The sequence below is a fragment of the Sorghum bicolor genome, chromosome 1 (genome assembly GCF_000003195.3).
Source record: "Sorghum bicolor cultivar BTx623 chromosome 1, Sorghum_bicolor_NCBIv3, whole genome shotgun sequence".
Lineage (NCBI taxonomy): Eukaryota > Viridiplantae > Streptophyta > Magnoliopsida > Poales > Poaceae > Sorghum > Sorghum bicolor.
In genome coordinates, this window is record NC_012870.2 from 70,156,209 (window position 1) to 70,175,452 (window position 19,244).

General features: G+C 43.8%; 1 protein-coding gene across 1 annotated transcript; it reads left to right on the forward strand.

The window, feature by feature from the left end:
* On the forward strand, positions 15,794-18,813 carry LOC8081504 (putative clathrin assembly protein At2g25430). Its single transcript, XM_002465437.2, has 2 exons — positions 15,794-16,168; positions 16,548-18,813. The coding sequence occupies exon 2, from the start codon at positions 16,638-16,640 to the stop codon at positions 18,573-18,575; it is 1,938 nt and encodes a 645-aa protein (XP_002465482.1). The 5' UTR covers positions 15,794-16,168; positions 16,548-16,637; the 3' UTR covers positions 18,576-18,813.

Below are 19,244 nucleotides of genomic sequence, written 5' to 3' on the forward strand. Positions count from 1 at the left end.
ACCCAGTAAATGACGAATGAGTTTTGCTTTTTTTGTCGGCTTTTGAATGGACGGGAACTCGATCAAATCAAAACCCCAAAGACGAATGGATTTCTGTGGCTTAAAACACTTTCTAATCACGAGCGGCTCAAAGGTGGGCCCGGCAATTTGGGTGCTGTGTATGATCGCCGCATTTTAGCCACACCACAGGTTAAGGGATAGGTTAGGGCACTTCCAATGCAAGACTCTATCACAGAGTTCAAGACAATTAATTACATATTATTTATGATATTTTGCTGATGTAGCATTATATTTATTGAAGAAAGAGATAGAAAAAATAAGACTCCAAGTCTTATTTAAACATCAAGTCTACATTATTCGAGGTAATAAATAACTTTCGACTCCATGATAGAGTCTGCATTGTGAGTGCCCTTATGTGCAACCGACAAGCAAGCGAGTGCAACAAGCCAACAATTACATCAGCGAGAACTTTAAGCATGGCTTTTCGTGGGGGATTTGGTGACGTTAGTAAGATATTGTCTCATTTTAAACACACACAAGAGATAATTGTTTTTTCGGATGATGAATAGTGATAGATTATGGTCATCGAGGTTAGAATTTATGCATTGCCCCAAACCCTCAAGGTCGAATTCGTAAGTATTATAAGCAGAAGATGAGATGATTGATCACATTCCGGTGAATTACATCTTCTTCTGATAAATTTGGTATGTCGTCCTACATAGGTGTAGTCTACAAATATTGTAGCCATCCTAGGATGAGGAGTCTTTCAAGACTTGGTGGCATATAGCTTCTCGTCAAACAGCTCAAAGACAAACAAGGGAAAGCTTCAACTTCCTAGTGATCCTGGTGGCTAGGTCCATTTGGAAACACCGGAACCGATGCCTCTTTGATGGCACCAACCCTTTAACCTGTTCGCTGCTCTAAGAGGTGGGTGACCAAGGCTGACTTTGGATCATGACAGCAGCTCCGGCGATGGGTAGCACCTAGTAGCAGCAAACAATAGGTTGGATCCTAGGGCTGTAATCCCTTTCAATAGTTCTGAAATTTATCTAACCAAACTATGGCAATTCGGCATGTAATCGGATTGCTTTTGTATCTATCTTTAATGGAATGGTCTACAGCTCTCTTGTGTGTTCGAGAAAAAACATAGTTTCTTATCATTGTTTTTTATGTAAAAATTTGTGGGCAAATGGTACAAGTCTATTCTATTCGGCAATGTGTAGAGAAGAGGTTCTTTGCTTTGATACCTATAGAAATTTATGGTGTCACACGGATCATCTTGAATAAATAGGCCTGAAGTATCTAATCTTCAATGCTTATGATCTCAACTTTTAGGCTTGATAATCCGTGGATAAAATTATATGTAGAATATAAAGTTTAAGTATTAAATTTGCGACTTTGATAGTTTGGGAATGAAAATGAGTCCAGAAGAAAATTCTGAGGACTAAAATGGCCATTTTAAAAGTTTGAAGACAGAACTGAGCCTTGTCTGATAGTTGAATGACCAAAATGAATATTGTATCAATTTTAATCAAGAAACCATTAGAGAACATAAATGAATGGTAATAATGTTTAATTTGTTCTTGATTTAGAACAGTTCCATAACATTTCAACTTTCAAATTGAGAAAAGGACCTAGTACATGTGACATTGCACATACAAGAACACGGAAAGGCACCTTAGGTCTTGTTTAGTTCTCAAAAAAATTTGCAAAATTTTTCAGATTTCCAGTCACATCGAATCTTGCGGCACATGCATGAAGCATTAAATATAGATAAAAAATAACAAATTATACAATTTACTTGTAATTTGCGAGACGAATCTTTTAAGCCTAGTTAGTCAATGATTAGAAAATATTTGTCAAATACAAACGAAAATGCTACGGTGTCCATTTTGCAAAAAAATAGAACTAAATAAGGCCTTAGTCGCCGAAGTTAGCAGGTGAGGCCTTGTTTAGTTTCCAAAAAATTTCAAGATTCCCCAGCACATCGAATCTTACGACACATGCATGGAGCATTAAATATAAATAAAAACAAAAAGTAATTACACATTTTTGCCTGTAAATCGCGAGATGAATTTTTTGAACTTAGTTAGTCTATGATTTGATAATATTTGTCAAATAAAAACGAAAATGTTACGGTGTTCAAAAACCTAAAATTTTAGAAACTGATCAAAGCCTAAGAGCAACTACGAGGCAATGTGTCGAAAAAAAATATAAGGGAAAGCAGAACTAAAAGCAGGGATAAGAAAACAAGAGCTAGGCCCTATTTAGTTTCCAATTTTTTAAAAAATTTTCTGTCACATCAAATATTTAGACGCATGCATGAAATATTAAATATAGATAAAAAATAACTAATTATATTATAATTTACGAGACGAATATTTTTAACCTAATTAGTTTATAATTAAACAATAGTTGTCAATACAAACAAAAGTGCTATAGTACCTAAACTTAAAATTTTTCACAAAATAAACAAGCCTCTAGGTCCTTCACCAAATGGATAGCCTACTCCTAGTTACTAGCGAAAAACACATGCATAAGTTTGTTTTCTTTTTAGCAGTGTGGGTAGGGCATCATATGCATAACAAAAAATGAATAGTTAGATCAAATAAGGCATCTATTCTAGATATTTCACAACTGTACTATGTATAAGATTAGTCTTTACCAATGTTTTATGATTTATCCCTCTAGATTAGTTGCAATTATTTTTCTGCAAAATGCACATGGTAGCATTTTTATTTGTATTTTATAAATATTATGCAATCATAGACTAACTAGGCTCAAAAGATTCATCTTGCTAATTACAGAAAAATTATACATTTAATTATTTTTTATTTATATTTAATGCTTCATTTATGTGCCGTAAGATCTGATTTAATGGAAAATCTTGAAAATTTTTATAATTTTTTGGAAAGCAATCAAGGCCTAAGGTAGTACACTTTCTCAAGCGGAGGTACAGATGCATTTTGCCTGTTTCATATCTTGCCGGCGCACCTAAGATTCGTCAAAAATAGGTAATCATTTTATTTTGTCGCAAGCGGCAATCATGCAAACGGCAAACCTTTTGCCGTGTGCGTGGTTTGCCTCCCTGAGTCCCAGGAATTGCCTGTTTCGAGCTGTAGCCGGCTCGGCTGCAAGGGAACAGCATCACATATCACCGACTGGGCTGGCCGCCACGGCTCGGGCGCTCGGCTCGGCTGCCCACTTGCTGCGCTGCGTCTGCGTGCCTCGGCGCTCCCAGCCGCGGGCCGTGGGTCCCCAGCGCGCACATGGACTGACGTGTTTCCCGAGGGATCCTGGGGCCCACCTGCCAACCACCACCACCACCGCGGAGCCTCGTCCGCGCGATCCCGCCCGTCCAGTCCAGATCCCACGGGGTGGAGGAAAAGCAGGGCACCACCCCGTCGAGAGGATCGGCCGCGCGGCGCGGCCTAGGAAACGGCGTTGGGGAAGCTTCTGGGCGCGCGACGCCTGTGCACTGTGCGCTCGCGCTCCTGGACCGCCCGCGCCGCGCCGTCGGGACCAGTCCAGGGCGAGGCGATTGCGGGCGGCAGCCGGGAGCCGGCAGCGGCTGGCGGCAGCGCAGGGAGCGGACCCCACGCCGGAGCGGGCGCATGTGACCGCGGGGCGGAGACCGCAGAAAGCGCGAGTCATCGGCGCGGACGGACTCGCGTCGTAGTAGAGCCCCCAGGCTCGGAAAGAATCAACAAATCAGACGAGAGTGTGGTGGGTCGTGGCTGTGCTGCGCTGTGCGCCGGGCCGTCGTCAGCCGTGTCCACCGTCCTGTTTCCTGTGGCCACCGTGCGCGGGGCGCGGGCCAGCCGCCGCCCGCCGCCAAGTGGTGAACTGACGCGGGCTTTTGTTCCGGACTTGTGCGCGGCTGGTCCAATGAAAAAGACCAATGCCCGTGACAAGCAAGATTCTGAAGGAGCGGCAATTTCGCTGCGGCCTCGGCCCTCGGCAGCAGCTGCCGCTGTTGCTGTCGACGGCCGCTCTATGCCTGTACCTGTATGACTTCGCTGTGCCGCTGTGCTGTGCTGTGCTGTGCTGTGCTGTGCTGCAACTTCGTTTTATTTGTTTAAACTTATCATCCGAATTTGTCAAATGTTTTTATATTATAGTAATAATAAGAAATCCTCCTTCTGGTCGGCACTGTCCGAGCAGCTGTTGGGCCTGCTCTTATGTTTACGTAGCTACCACTGTTCACCTTGGCGTTTTGTGTGTCGCCGCACGCAGCCGGTTTCAGGCGACGGCTTTCACTCACCAAGTCATGGGTCATCACATCCGAGCACCGGAGCCCGGGCTGTGGCCTAGGGGCCCAGGCATTGATGGAGCGCCTCGATAAGCCCATTTTTTGGAAGGCTGGTGGCTGGAGGCGGTCCGGGAGGCGTGAGCCGAGCACTGGGCTGCGGCCTGCGTAAGTGGTCATTCTCTCTTGGATTGCAACAGTACAACTTGATTTCGTTTTTAATTAAGCTCCTATATGCAAGTTCAATGCAGTTTTGGTGTTAGTCCTGCGTTTGCTAATCTGTGTAAGATTTCCTATGGAAATAATACAGTAAACAGGAACACACTTATTTGCTTGTTTGTTTGTGGAGATGTCTAGCCAACAATTGGTTGTTTTAGCTCCTCCCATCAATCATTTTTTTTTCCATACACTTATATTATTGTCTCGTAACTATTTTTATACTACCTTACTACTATATTTACAATGATTTTTTGAGTGTAATTTATTGGAGAGAGTGATATAATTAAGATTAACACAAATATATGCTAAATTTTTCAAAAGAATACAAATTATTTCTATAAATTTTAGACAACAGAGAAATATGTCAAATTATTCATAAATTCTTTAGAAAATAAAAAAACAAAATACACACAAGAGAGCTAGCCTTACAAGGCCTGCAGAAGCCGGAGCCAAGGGACGTTCAAGCTATCGCGTGCCCTGGTTACTTCACCAGCGAGAGGTGGCCTTGCTGCTTTGCCATTGCCAGGAAGGAAAATTGCCCACGTGTGCCGCCGGCAACTGTGCGTGTCCATCGATTCCACATCGCATGGCCCAAAAGTCAGTTGATGACAACCGGCAAATCAACCGGTTGATCATTAACATTTCTCGTTGTTTTTCCTCTTTTCACTGCTGTACCACCACGAAGGTTTGCGTGCACAGACAGATAGAACAGGAGAAGCACGTGATTTGTATTCTGAATTCAATTATGAAATTGCATAATAGAGTTTTTTTTTCCTTTTGTTTTCTGTGAGCTCTTGAAATCTAGTACAATGTTGAACTACAATAATGGATTGCTGGTCCAGTGCAAAACTCTTACGAATAAGGCCTTGTTTAGTTTGCAAAATTTTGTTTTTTTTGCTACTGTAGCACTTTCGTTTTTATTTGGCAAACATTATCCAATCACGGAGTAACTAGACTCAAAAGATTCATCTCACAAATTTCAGATAAACTATGTAATTAGTTTTTATTTTGTCTTTATTTAATGCTCCATGCATGCGCCTAAAGATTCGATGTGACGGAGAATCTTGAAAATTTTTGCGAACTAAACAAGGCCTAAATATTTCGTTTTTTCTAAAAATAAGTACTATGCATTTGTGCTTGGTTCTCTAGTGTTTGAGCAATCCCTGGGGCTTTTCCATCCTGGGCCAATCTGTGTGGTTTGCTGGTTTACCCGTGGACCAGGAAGTCCCGAGCCCAATACTATCACATCGGCTCGGCCCGCTACTCATGCAGAGCTGAACGTATACGATAAATCAGTTCTAGGTTCATGGTACTGTATAATCCATTTTTCTACCTATAAAATCGAAGAACACCGCCCGTGCAATAGTTTTGAGCACAACTAAGAAAGTAAGAATCTGATTGCAAAATTAGTTGGGTGGGAATCGATCGAATGGTTAAAATAAATGGTTGTACTTGAGAGTTGTATTTAAATTGGTGGACCCAAAGCAAAGGGTCTCTAAAGATAAAATTACTCTATCAGAATCAGATCATACACCAGCACCACGGACTTCGTTCCTCTTTTCACCTAGGAACCTCATCATCCGTACTGTACCACCGACGTCTCTACCATCATCTTTCTATTAGACCAGTCTCAATACATAGTTTCATGACACAGTTACCAATACTATAAACTAGTTAACCGAGCCACATGAGTTTCATGGGGATGAAACTCCTCTCTCATCTGATGAAACTCCTTCATTTAATGACTCTGCTAAGTCAGTATTTTTGCTTATGTGCTACTCTATTTAATGTGCATGATACTCTCATAAAACAAGCATTGAGACTGACCTGATAAAAAAAGGGGTTAAAGTTCCACAGTGCGCTGTGGCTGGCTGATTATGGAAGCCAACTTACCTGACAAGAAAGTGGTTAGCCGACGTATGCGACTCACATGGCACACCTGGTTGCAGGTTGCCGCCGTCGGACGACGTGGATGCATGTAATTAATACTGTTAATCACTGAACATTTTCTGTAGTATATTCAGCTGATGATGGGCTTAATTAACCAGTGCAGCGCCAGCAGTAGCACAGCTCACCATTGGTCTGTTAGTTTGCCTCCGCGTTGTCACTGTCATCGTCTCCATCTACGCGTCGTCTATCCATTGATCCGTGTAATACTAGTTGGATCCAGCCAACCACCACGCCCGGCCTTCTCTTCCCCTCCACTTCTTTATCACGGCCTTAAAAATGATGGCAGCCACACAGCTAGCCCACAACAGGCTGTTCGTGGCAGACTGTTTTTCTATGCTGAAATGCGAAGGCGCATGCATACGTCAGCTACGTGCAACTTTCATTAAGCTAATACCACTGTCTGTATATATACAGCCAAGCAATGTGGGTAAGCAATGCAAAAGCTTTCTTGGAACAGATTTGGACAATGCAGACGACGGTTAGGCCATGCGGCAACTATTGTCTAGTCTATACTCTATAATTGAGGATCGCTTTCTTTATGGCGTATAAAGCATTTCCCACTCTCGATGGTGGAAAGTACGTGACAATTTTTTTAACTCGAGGTGAGTCGGACCTTAGAGGGAAGCCGGAAGACCAATTGACTCGCGAACAAGTTCCGCCACTTTTTTACTACTAGTAGTACTAGTGTAAGCGTTTGTGATAATTGTCGTGGAACAAATGGCGTCATAGTCCGCTCCACTAAGGTTATTAATGATTTTCTTTATGAAATCAGTCTCAATGTATGTTTTATGAGAGTGTAATGCACATTAACTAGAGTGTCACATAAGCAAAATTGCTAGCTTAGCAGGGTCATTAAATGAAGGAGTTTCGTCAGATGAGAGAGGAGTTTCATCCCCATGAAACTCATCTGACTCGGTTAGCTAGTTTATAATTTTAGTAACTGTGCCATGAAACTATACATCGAGACTAAATAATTGATGTGTCACGGTTCAGATCGTATAAGTACTTCGGTCATATCTCGCCATTCTTCCTGTGTTTTGTATGTGTGTCGCATGGAGCTTGCATACATATGCTTCTGTTATTAATCTCTGAACTTAGATAATGCTGCTTTTTTGGGTGAGGGCCATGCTCTGATAAGTCATCAAAGGAGAGATGTTGCTCTCTATATCTCTGGTCTCAATCACAGCCAAGGATAATGTTATGGATAATTTCTGACTAGAATTCTCCATTAAAGATTTACAATAAGCCAATACACCAATTTGGGAAACTTCAAGAGAGTCGCTATGTCTCGCATAGTGCCTGATTTATATTCTTTTGGAAGAAAAAAATTACGTTTCAACAGCTATGTCCCGAGTCATGTATTTCATTGTCCTCAGTCCACTCGTACAAAGAAACTCTACGCTCGCAATGGAGCATCATTTTTACAAGCGGTTTTAATTAAACAATATCTGTGAAAAGAAATCGACTTGCGCGACTCAAAAACCGTCTGTAAAAATTAATTTTTACTGGCGGTTTTCCTAAGAAAATGATGCATTTCCACTGCGCCAGTAGAAATGATGCATTTCCACTAGCGGTTTCTTAAGAGAATCGTCAGTGAAAATTGATTTTCATGGGCGGTTTTCTTAACAAAACCGTCTGTAAAAATCATGTATTTCTACAGACGGTTTTCCTACGGAACCGCCATTAAAAATCATATTTCTACATGCGGTTTATTAAGAAAATCGTCTGTAGAAATAATTTGAAATTGAATTTTTTTGAGCTTTATAAATGACCTCATTTGAAAAAATGCCAAAATGAAAATTATAGATATTGAAAGTTATGAAACTTTGTAGTTGATAATTTTTTTCATTTGAAATCATCTTGTCATCGAAAACTATGTTTGAATTTCTTAAATTTGAAATTCAAATTTTGTAAATGACCTCGGTCGGATGGAGAAACTACCAATATAAAAGTTGTAAATCTTGAAAAGTTATGAAACTTTGTAGTTGACAATGTTTCTTTTTGAATCCGTTTATGGCCTCAAACAATCAATGTATGCTCCATATAGGATAATATGTGGGGAAGTAAACTCTAATATAAACACAACTGAGTGATGGGTGGAGTGGTAAAGGACTAAGAAGAGGCTACACGCAAGGACGAGGTTTTGGGTTCGAATCTCATCGGCCGCGTAGCGCGCGATTTTACACGAAAAGATACGCGACTTGCGGCTCGGGTGGGTAATTAGCCTGCCCCTTTTTTGGGATTAAAATCTTTTTTCCTTTTTTTTTAAAAGCTGATTTCATATCTTCTAGAAGACTAGCGGTTGGCTAAGAGAACCGTTTGTGAAAATCTATTTTTTACTAGTGGTTGTCTTAGCAAACCGTCCGTAAAAATAGATTTCCACAGGCAGTTCTCAGTGCAAAGATTTATTTCTAGTAGCCTCTAGCGCCGGTGGTTATGGAAAACGGTTGTAGGTTAAGCGAGCGGACACTCTCACCATCTATCTTGCCCCTGCCAATTCAGCACGTGCCTCACTCTTCCTATGCGTTGTTCGACCGCCCCCATTGATTCCCGCGTGCGCCATGTGTGGTCTCTTCCTATGTAAGTGCCCATGCCTTCCCCGCATGCGCCTCGAGAAGATTAAGGTGACGGCTTCAAGTTTCGCTCATATGATGCGATCTCAGTTCAAAGGTGGCAATAGATCTGACTCATAGATACCTTAAATATGTTTCCAAACTTAACCTGGATCTAATATGAACCTAGTTTTCTTTTCTTACACACACTCATACATACATTAGGTTTTTTCCCCATGGTGCTTCGGGTTTTACTATATTTTTTCAAGTTAGGTCAGGTTTTAGATTTGGTAATTATATTTGGTTACGCATCTAGACATATATTTTGTTATGTATTTAGACATACGTTGTCTAGATACATAGCAAAATCTATGAGTCAAAAAGATCAAAACGACTATAATTTATAATGGGGTTGGGGGTTTATAATCAAAATCTCTAGTATTTAAGTTTTTTGGACGGAGGGTACCAAACATGTCAAATGCGCGAAATATCAACTCTTACAAGATTTCCGTAGACTTTTAAGTACCATGAAATGAGCTTTGTACTCTAGTGCGAGAAGAATTTGCAGCATTCATGATGGCCAATGGGGGAACAATCAATTCGCACTTGTACAGAAAAGAGAAAGAAAGCTTCTATTTAAGAATATATATAGCTGACTACTTTGCGAAGCCACCTGCGATGTCTTTCTCGCCTAATAACAAAACAACTTTGAGTTCACCAACATGGACATTTTGCTTGCTGGCTAAGAGATGCCATTCCATGCATGATTCAGAACCAGGGACCCCTCCACTCCACTCCATTTGGCCCCTGGCCACGCAATAGCCTCAATGGCCGCCTATCAAGAAGAACACGATGCCTCTCCTCGCCTTTTCTCCAGGCGTCTTTTTTCCGTCCATACGCAAAGGTGCAGCCCTTTTTATAGGAGAACGGAATGGAGTGATGGAGCTCAGAAAGCTGTTAGGAACAATCGGGAGAAGTCTGGCATTATTGACACCGTCTCTTTGTGGAGGAACGAACGAAACAAGCTAGTAGTATACTAGTAGAAGGAAACGGTCCGTCCGAGCTGCGTCGGCGACGATGAGAATGAACAGCTCATGATGTGCATGCACTACGGGAGCACGAGGATCTTGTGATAGCATATCGGGAAAGACTTGAGCTTATATGACGTCGAATATGCGAGTCATTAGTGTTTTTTCTCATAATAAATTAGCAAACAATATTTTATCAGTTAAGCAAACAGGACGGCCCACGTGAGGCGGCGTTCAATGCAGCCTCGGTTGGCTGCGGCGCTTCAGACGCCAGATATGCACGTACGTACGGTAGTATTGCCGTGTGAGAGTCCGCCTTTGCAGGCTAGGTACAGCAAGGACATCGCGGTGCGCAGCTGGCCCTGGCGCCCGGGCGTCCTGGTTGCAACTTTGCAAGTTGGGACTTCGTGACGCGCTTGACCCGCTACCTTATGGTAAGCATGAAGACGAGAGTGAATTTTGTGAGACCGGTTTTATTAAAATGTCATTTGAACATCACATCAGAAACGGTGAAAATGTATGAAAAGTAATATTTGTTGATTTGTTGTGAGGAAAAAAATATTACTGAATAACTGATAAATTTAACATATAAGTTTAGATGAACAGGCTAGATGTTTGGAATGGAGATGTTTGGTGGGAAAAAAAAACGCTACTGAATCGACGCTTGGTAAAGAGAGAGAATCGACCAACCGTTTGAGACACCATGCGTCTGCTTTTGAACAAAATCACGTAAAATGACCACTCCGTCCCACTCGTAAGCGACAATAAAACGTCATTGTCACGTGGTAAAAAGCAACCAAGAGGATTGCTACATGCCAACATTGTTACACAAGCAGATCCAATGTGGTATGTTCCGTAGAGTGGTAGAGGTGAGGTGAGCACTGAGCACAATGATTGAGCCACGTTGCACTCTATCTATTGAAATATTTATTATTTTATTTAGGGGACCTTTAAAATTAGATCTGAAATATATTATAAAAACCTAAAAAAAGAAAGGGCTTCATACACCTCTTTTTTCTCCTTTTGGGCTTCATAAACCTAAAAGAAAAAAGAAATACATGCCTTGAAATTGTTTAGACACATATTTCTTCTCCCTTGTATGATTACTTCTCTTTTAGTCATTGCACTGGGATTAGCTCACGTATTTCTTCTTCCTTCTATTTTTTCGCATGCTAATTATATCAACTCTATGTTAGCGAACTTTCCATTGACTTGTGCGATAGATTTTTTTTCACTTCTGATTCTTCGAGAGAAGTGATTATTCATCGTAAGTGATTATGCGAAATAAATTATGTTCATGAAAGTGATTCTATAGGGGAAGTGAATTACAAAATCTAGCAGTTTTGGTTAAGAAAATATTTTACAAGGCTCCCACTTAATTTAGCCTGGAAGTTGCTTTGGAAGTGCAAACAAGGATGCATTGACTTGTCTTTGAAGTTCCATTACGGAGTTCCCTACCATTGTCCTTGCTCACTATTGAGTGTTGGCCCTCTGCCTCACATTAACCATCCTTGTATAGCTCCTTGAAGGTGATGAAAACTCTAGGCCTTAATATTGAGATCACTTCTAAATGAAGTTGACTCTGGTTCTCTTGAGAAGCTAGGTTTTCAAATTTCTAGATTTTGGTAGAATTCAATAAACATTTATGGTTTTGACTATGGATGATTTGGTATGGATTCTCCCTTGTTACCCCTGATCTAGTTTTTGTTTAGTAGGTGTAATGATCTACAACAAGATGTGATTATGAGACGTGTTATGCATATCATATTTAGAGGATAGCATACGACACATTTTTATACTAGCTCAGGCAAAGAGTGTTCTATATCCCATCTATGATGATTCTTGTATTACTTGCGCATCATATGCTGATAAGAGTTAGGGTTGCTAGATAGTCTAAAAAATGTTCCAGGATATGTCGATTAGGGATTCTCTACCACCCCTCTTTATATAGTTTGGGGGCAAGTCTATGAAGAGATCATATCCTAATCGGTTTTATAGAAGGTATGTTTCCTATTGGTCACAACAAGATCTAACTAATCGATGACATGTATATCGATCTATGCCTTGTGTATCAAGCGAACGAAGAACCCTAGGTAGATATCACCTCCGATTAGTTAGGTTGGCCCACCAGCGTCTAGGTGGTCGATTTTTGTCTTCCGTAATGGTACTTGTTGACGGTCCTTAAGTACTAAAATTAACAATCAAATAAACATGGAAAAGGATCAATATGGACCAAACATCTAGAATTAGGGTTTTATCTGACAGAATTCCACGAGCTTTGGTGTTTATCTATTTCTGCAGGAGGTTATCAGAAAATATGGAGAGAAGGCCCACATGTCATGTTTACAACAAGATAATTACGTGTCGCGCAATTTTCCTCAATCTAGAAGACTCCAGAAGCCACGGGAAGGAAGCGGAGGCCGAACGGGGCCAGGCACTGGGCACCCGCCCAGTTGACCTGGGCGCTCGCCCCCTGTTAGAGTTGGATGAGGACTCTCTTTCGGGACTAAGCTCCACCGACCTAAAGGATCAATCTAAACCATGCAATCAATGTCTGTTTGATCCAACGACCCAAATTCACTTGAAACGACTATATAACCAAGGCCTCTCCACCCCTGGAAGAGAGAGGAGAAGAGGAGAAATCATTATCAGAGGTAGCCATCAAAGTTAGGGTTTAGAGCTTCTCTCCCACAGAGAATTAGAATTAGCTACTCCCTAATCCTTCAAGTTTAGAGGTTTGATTAGATAGCAATTAGAGAAGTAGAGCACTACGCTCTGGATTCGGATCTTCGGTAATAAAGATTGGTATTATTCATATCTTTCTCTAATACTTTGTTCTAATTGCATTATGTCTTTATTTATTATGTTTTTAGTTTGCTCTAGTTCTATATTTGATATAGTTATGATTGATAATGAGTTTATGTATAAGTTTGCAAAGCGCTTAACTCTTGACGCGAGGGAGTTAAGTGGTAGATCACATGTTGGCGTGGTGCTTAGATGTTATTTACCTGCAAATGTATCCTATTGGCCGGGTCGTGTGGTAGTTCGCGATAGTGACAGCTTCGTTGATTCTTATATAGTCCACCCTCCGTTGATAGGACAGGCAGAACTTGTATTGCGGAGTAAGTCTTGCGATGTTCTGATTTACTTTAGCAATGTTCCTTATACATGAATGAAGAGTCTTTTATGCTATATATGATCTTGTAGATAACTAGAGTAGATTATGACTTAGTAGATAGTTGATAACTTAGAATCCATTCTCTAGCTAATCCGACGTCACCTACATATATGAGGAGTAGTCTATTTTCTAATCGCTGTGTTATTTACCCTTGAACTTATAATTCATTATCATTATCTTTATGGTTTACCCCCGTCAAAGTAAGTGACTGTGTGACGAGTTTCTCATTAGTAATCATGTTCTTGCAAGTTTATCTCTAGTCTATGCCTTGATAGATTTTGTCCTTATTTTTAATTTCATCCCTTTTGTTCTCTTAAGCAAAATTATAAATAACGATACCTGGAATACTTATCCTGGTGAAATGCTACAATGAGATGTTTTATCTGTGCGCTTGCGGATAGAATAGATTATTTTCTAGAGAGCCTTTATATTTATAAATACCTTTGTACACTTTGGCACCATGCTGGGGATGACAACCTAGTATCTAAGTGGCGTTAGCTAGTGTCAACAGTACTCATGGGCCGTGCACTCATCATATTCTCCTATTATAGAGAGAAATAATTTGGAAAACCTTTGGCACGAATGGTTCAACAAACTTCCGATTCGGGAACTCACCAGAGCTTGTTGAAATTGGTGGAAATGAGGATATGTGGAAATAGGGGAGAAGAAATGATGTTGAGACTAGGAGAAAGACAAGGTTGTGATGTTGAGCTCCATGGTCTGAGAGGTTATTATCCATTCATGTTTGACAAATGATATCTTGGTAATCTTAGCGGAATGTGTGGTTAAATAGATTATGATTAACAATTTATGATTAAAACCAATGCTTTCTTTCATTCAATATGTCTATAGTTGTCCACTGACCTAAATAGATGCCACTTTTTAGCCAGTGTTTGGTTTAGTTGACTATGCAATTTGTATCTATTTTGCTACTTATGAGATAGTAACAACCTCTACATTAAATTAAGACATCGCAAGTTTTTGAAATAATGCAGTGAGCATATATGGTCAATTGCAACGTGGCATTCCCATTTATGTCATCTTTTTGGGGTACTTAGTTATCGATCATGCTAAACACCGTTAACAGTGCCACATCTCTCACATAACGGATACTATGTTATTTTAATATCTAGTCATCTAGATATATATATTTTGCTATATACTGATATGCATAATGTATGTCTAGATACATCATATAAAAGGGAAGGAGTAGTAAAATTTGGTGGATCACATTCAATTGGCTATTGCATAATCGTTGGAGGCACAAAATCAATAACAGTATAACCAATTTCAGTGGATTTTGATAGGATGAAACTATGGCAAATCTATAAACCTAGCCAAGCTGTCAGAGTACTAAGCATGGTGAACACATGAGCACAACAAACTTTTACTCAAACACATCTCTTTAAGGCCCGTTCTTCGAAAGGGAACAAATCTAAACAGGGTTATTTTTCAATCACCACTGATCTCCCATGTAACGTCCTGCCTCTACGAGGCCAGGTCCGCTTACATCTGGCAGCTTTTCTAGGATATAGTCAGCTCTTACAGACCAACACGAGTCTTTTCTGCACACTTTATGCTCACTCATGTGCACTTGAGAAATACTTTTCGGTCGGTCACTCATCCCTAAATTTCTCTAGGCCAAGCACACTTAAATTTCTCTAGGCCAAGCACACTTAACTTTAGATTTGGGCTCCCAGAAAAGAAGTTGCAACTTGTTGATATGAGTCTCCTATTAATCATATTAAGCCCTAGGCCGGCGTAGCCTTACAGCAAGTTTAATAATGCAGCCCACTTGCTGACTGTATAATTATTTGCAGCCTTCTCCCAGCCCACCCACCCATACAATAGTTAGCTATTCATTATTAATATATGACACACTTATCTCTCATACAAAGTTTTTTGGTTCCTGTGTCTAAGCTGGCTGTAAGTTTACAGCCTGCTTCTCTTCTCTCTTTCATTCTCTCTTCCACTCTTCTCTCTTTCATTCTCTCTTCACCTCAGCATTTAGCCAACAGACCATCATATACATGCTGCATTGTATTACTGTATAATACTTGCTCTTACGCAACGAAAGCGAGCTTAGCGGACTAATCAAGCGTGGCAGTAAATGCAGCACGGATCTTTGGCGCGACAGAGGAGCTGGAGCTGCAAACCCAACCACACAGCCGAGGCCGAAGTCAACGTCCCGGCGACCCTCCGGCGTCACGGTGTCCCGCTGTCCAGGGCGGCGCCATAATTCTCCTCCCGCCGTTGCCCCTGCGCCATGGACATGGTCGTTGGTACGCATCGGCGGGCGTAGCATGCGCGTACTACACTACACGTACGCGCAAGCGCACGGCGGCGCCTTGCTGGGAAGTGGGAACCGCAGCGCCGATCCCATCGCCGAACCGGTCAACTACCACTCCGCCCCCGACCCACTGTTTCGTTGATCGCGTCGTCGGCGCGGGGAAAACCCGGCGCGCCGTGGTTCCTAGCGTGGGTAGGCGCGCGTCGCGTGGTTCGCGCCGGACCGTGCCGTCGGTGCGCGGTCGAAGGGAAGCATCGCGTGCTCTGCCCGCCTCAGCCGCCCGCGCGCCGGCCGGCACAAACGTAATAAAAATCTTGAAAACAGCAAAGCACCAAACACACCCCACCACCGCGCACCATTTCCTTTCCTCTATATTCTATCCCTCCTCGGCTCCTCCCCCCCTCTTGCCCGAGTTGCTAGCCTCCCTGCCTGCCCCGGCCCGCCTCCTCCTCCCGTCGTCGCCGTGGACCGCTTCCTCCACCTCCACTCCTCCGCTTCCACAGCACCCGAGCGAGGTCAACTCGTCCTCCGGCGCAGAGAGAGAGAGAGAGAGAGAGAGAGAGAGAGCGAGGGCGGGAGCGGTGAAGGGACGGGAGGGTCCCGGATCTGAGCCGAGCTTCGCTCTCCGCGCGCCCGTCACCGCCCACCAACACCCGACACCCAGGTCTTGTCGCCCCGCGCAGATCTGCAGCTGCTCCTGAGGTAAATCGTCGATTGCTTGAACCGTACCCGGTAGATCCGGTATGCTTCCGCGAGCAGAGGGTAGTTCCGTTGCGAGACTAGCTTCGCGGCTAGACCTGCCTGCTCTAGTAGCCGATAAGCATCGGCTAGTATATCTACTAGGCACCCTATATTTGGTAGATTCGGCAAATGGAGTGAAATCCGGCCTCCCGGCTCCGCGGATCTCTCGAACTCCGTTGATTCCTTGATTCCTTTCCATAGAACCCTGCGAAATTGCAGGGATCTGCGCGTGCCAAAGCGCCTAACTGACTAGATACGGAGTATTACCGAAAGCGAACATCGCCGGAATTTTTTTCTAATTTCTATAAAACTCATCATATGGTTCATTTTTGTGGCTCAGATCTAAATCGAAGCTTGAGCTCCGGTTGGTGGTGGTTGGTCGGTACCTAGAGGGCGGCGGCGTCAGCGGCAGGGGAGGTGGGCTGTGAGGATGTCGTCGAGCACGATCCGGAAGGCGCTGGGCGCGGTGAAGGACCAGACCAGCATCGGCCTCGCCAAGGTCACCAGCAACATCGCGCCCGAGCTGGACGTGCTCATCGTCAAGGCCACCAGCCACGACGACGAGCCGGCCGAGGAGCGCCACATCCGCGAGATCCTCCACCTTACGTCCGGATCCCGCGCCCACGTTGCTGCTGCAGTGGCAGGGTGCTCCCGGAGGCTCTCCCGCACTCGCGACTATGTGGTCGCGCTCAAGTCGCTCATGCTCGTGCACCGCCTCCTGGTGGATGGCGACCCGTCCTTCCACCGCGAGCTCCTCCACGCCACGCGGCGGGGCACCCGCCTGCTCAACCTCTCTGATTTTCGGGACGAGGCGCACTCTGGATCCTGGGATCACTCTGCCTTTGTCCGCACCTATGCGCTCTACCTTGATCAGCGCCTCGAGTTCTTCCTCCATGAGCGCAAGCAGGGGTCAAATAATGGCAGCAGCAGCAGCCATAATGGTCCTTCACCACGGGACCGTGACCGTTGGGGTTCGCCTGATCCCTATGGCCGCCGCTCTCCCTCCTACTCGTCGCCCCCTGGATATGGAGGATATGATGATTACCGCGAGAGGAATGGTGGGAACAATGATGACAAGAGGCCGCCAACCCCAGTGAGGGATATGAAGCCAGAGAGGGTCCTTGCTCGTATGCACCACCTGCAGCAGCTGCTTGACAGGTTCCTTGCTTGCCGCCCCACTGGTGGAGCAAAGCACAGCAGAATGGTGCTGGTTGCGCTGTATCAGATTGTGAGAGAGAGCTTCCAGCTCTACGCCGATATCTGCGAGGTGCTGGCGGTGCTGCTGGACAGGTTCTTTGACATGGAGTATGCCGAGTGCGTGAAGGCTTTTGAGGCATATGCTAGTGCTGCAAAGCAGATTGATGAGCTCTGTGCATTCTATTCATGGTGTAAAGATACCGGAGTTGCAAGGTCATCTGAGTACCCAGAGGTGCAGCGTGTCACTGATAAGTTGCTGGAGACGCTGGAAGAATTTATGAGGGACCGGGCAAAGAGGCCAAAGAGCCCACCACGGGAGCCTGAACCTGAGCCTGTCAAGGAAGAACCTGAGCCGGATATGAACAGCATCAAGGCGCTTCCAGCACCAGAAGATTATAAGGAGCCGGAACCTGAGAAGGTGGAGGAAGAGGTGAAGCCAGAGCCACCCCCGCAGCCACAGGGTGACCTGGTGGATCTCAGAGAAGATACTGTTACCGCCGATGAGCAAGGTAATAGGCTTGCTCTAGCTCTCTTTCAGGGGCCACCTGCTGCTGGTGGAGGCAATGGTTCATGGGAGGCTTTCCCTTCAAATGGTGGCAACGAGGTGACTTCGGCATGGCAGAATCCTGCAGCTGAACCTGGGAAGGCTGATTGGGAGCTTGCCCTTGTAGAGACAGCAAGCAATTTGTCCAAGCAAAAGCCAGCAATGTCAGGTGGTATGGACCCGCTGCTGCTGAATGGTATGTATGACCAGGGTGTTGTGCGCCAGCATGTCAGTGCACAGGTGACCACCGGGAGTGCCAGCAGCGTCGCCCTACCTGCTCCTGGACAGAAGACTCAGATGCTTGCTCTGCCTGCACCGGATGGTTCAATGCAGGCTGTTGGTGGTGACCCCTTTGCCGCGTCCCTTGCTGTCCCACCACCGTCCTATGTGCAGATGGCAGATTTGGAGAAGAAGCAACAACTCTTGACGCAGGAACAAGTTATGTGGCAGCAGTACCAGAGGGACGGCATGCAAGGGCAATCGAGCCTTAACAAGCTCGACCGGGCTTACAACAATGGTTTTGCCCCCAACCCGGCCATGCCTTATGGGATGCCCACAGCATACAACACGAACCCCATGCCAATGGCTTACACAGGGAACACTGGGTATTACTACCCTACTTACTGAGGAAGCCTATTCTTTGTTCATCCTTACAGTTGCTGTGAATTTTTGTTCTGTGTTGTGATCTTACTCCCAGCCCTGGGGTTGTGTCCAGCATCAGCTGTTGTTCCCCTGTCTCTGGATCAAACCTTTTGGTCTGATATATGTAATGTAATTTTATTTGTTTGGAACCAAATGCAGCATCCGAGGGTGGCTATAGTTGATTACATAATCTCAATTGATCTTTATACTGTTTTTTTGGCTAGTCTTCTGCATGTTATCACTTTTCTTAACTTGATGTTGCAGTGCGTTGTTGGGGTGACTGTCACAGCGATGTTGTTGCATTATTTGCATGTAGTTCCTGACACAGTGGTACTGCGTGTTGCATCTATATCTTCCTGCTGTTAGGAGAAATGATCTGCGTCTCAGATCTAGATTGCCATGTTTGTTGGAAAAGCTTGCTGGTTGTTGGTATTAAGGGTGTCATGTTTGGTGGTAACCAAGTTATAACTATTTTTGTTGTGAGTTGTGACCAACTCTTTTCCGAAATAGACTTGAGAGGCCCTACTTTTTATCATGCTGCTCTTTGAAGCCATGAAGTCTGGTGTGTGGACCTCTTGGACTACAATGGCGATAGTTAATTCTTGAAGAGTACATTTTAGAAATGAAGAAGGAAGAAAACTGTCGAAAAGGTTT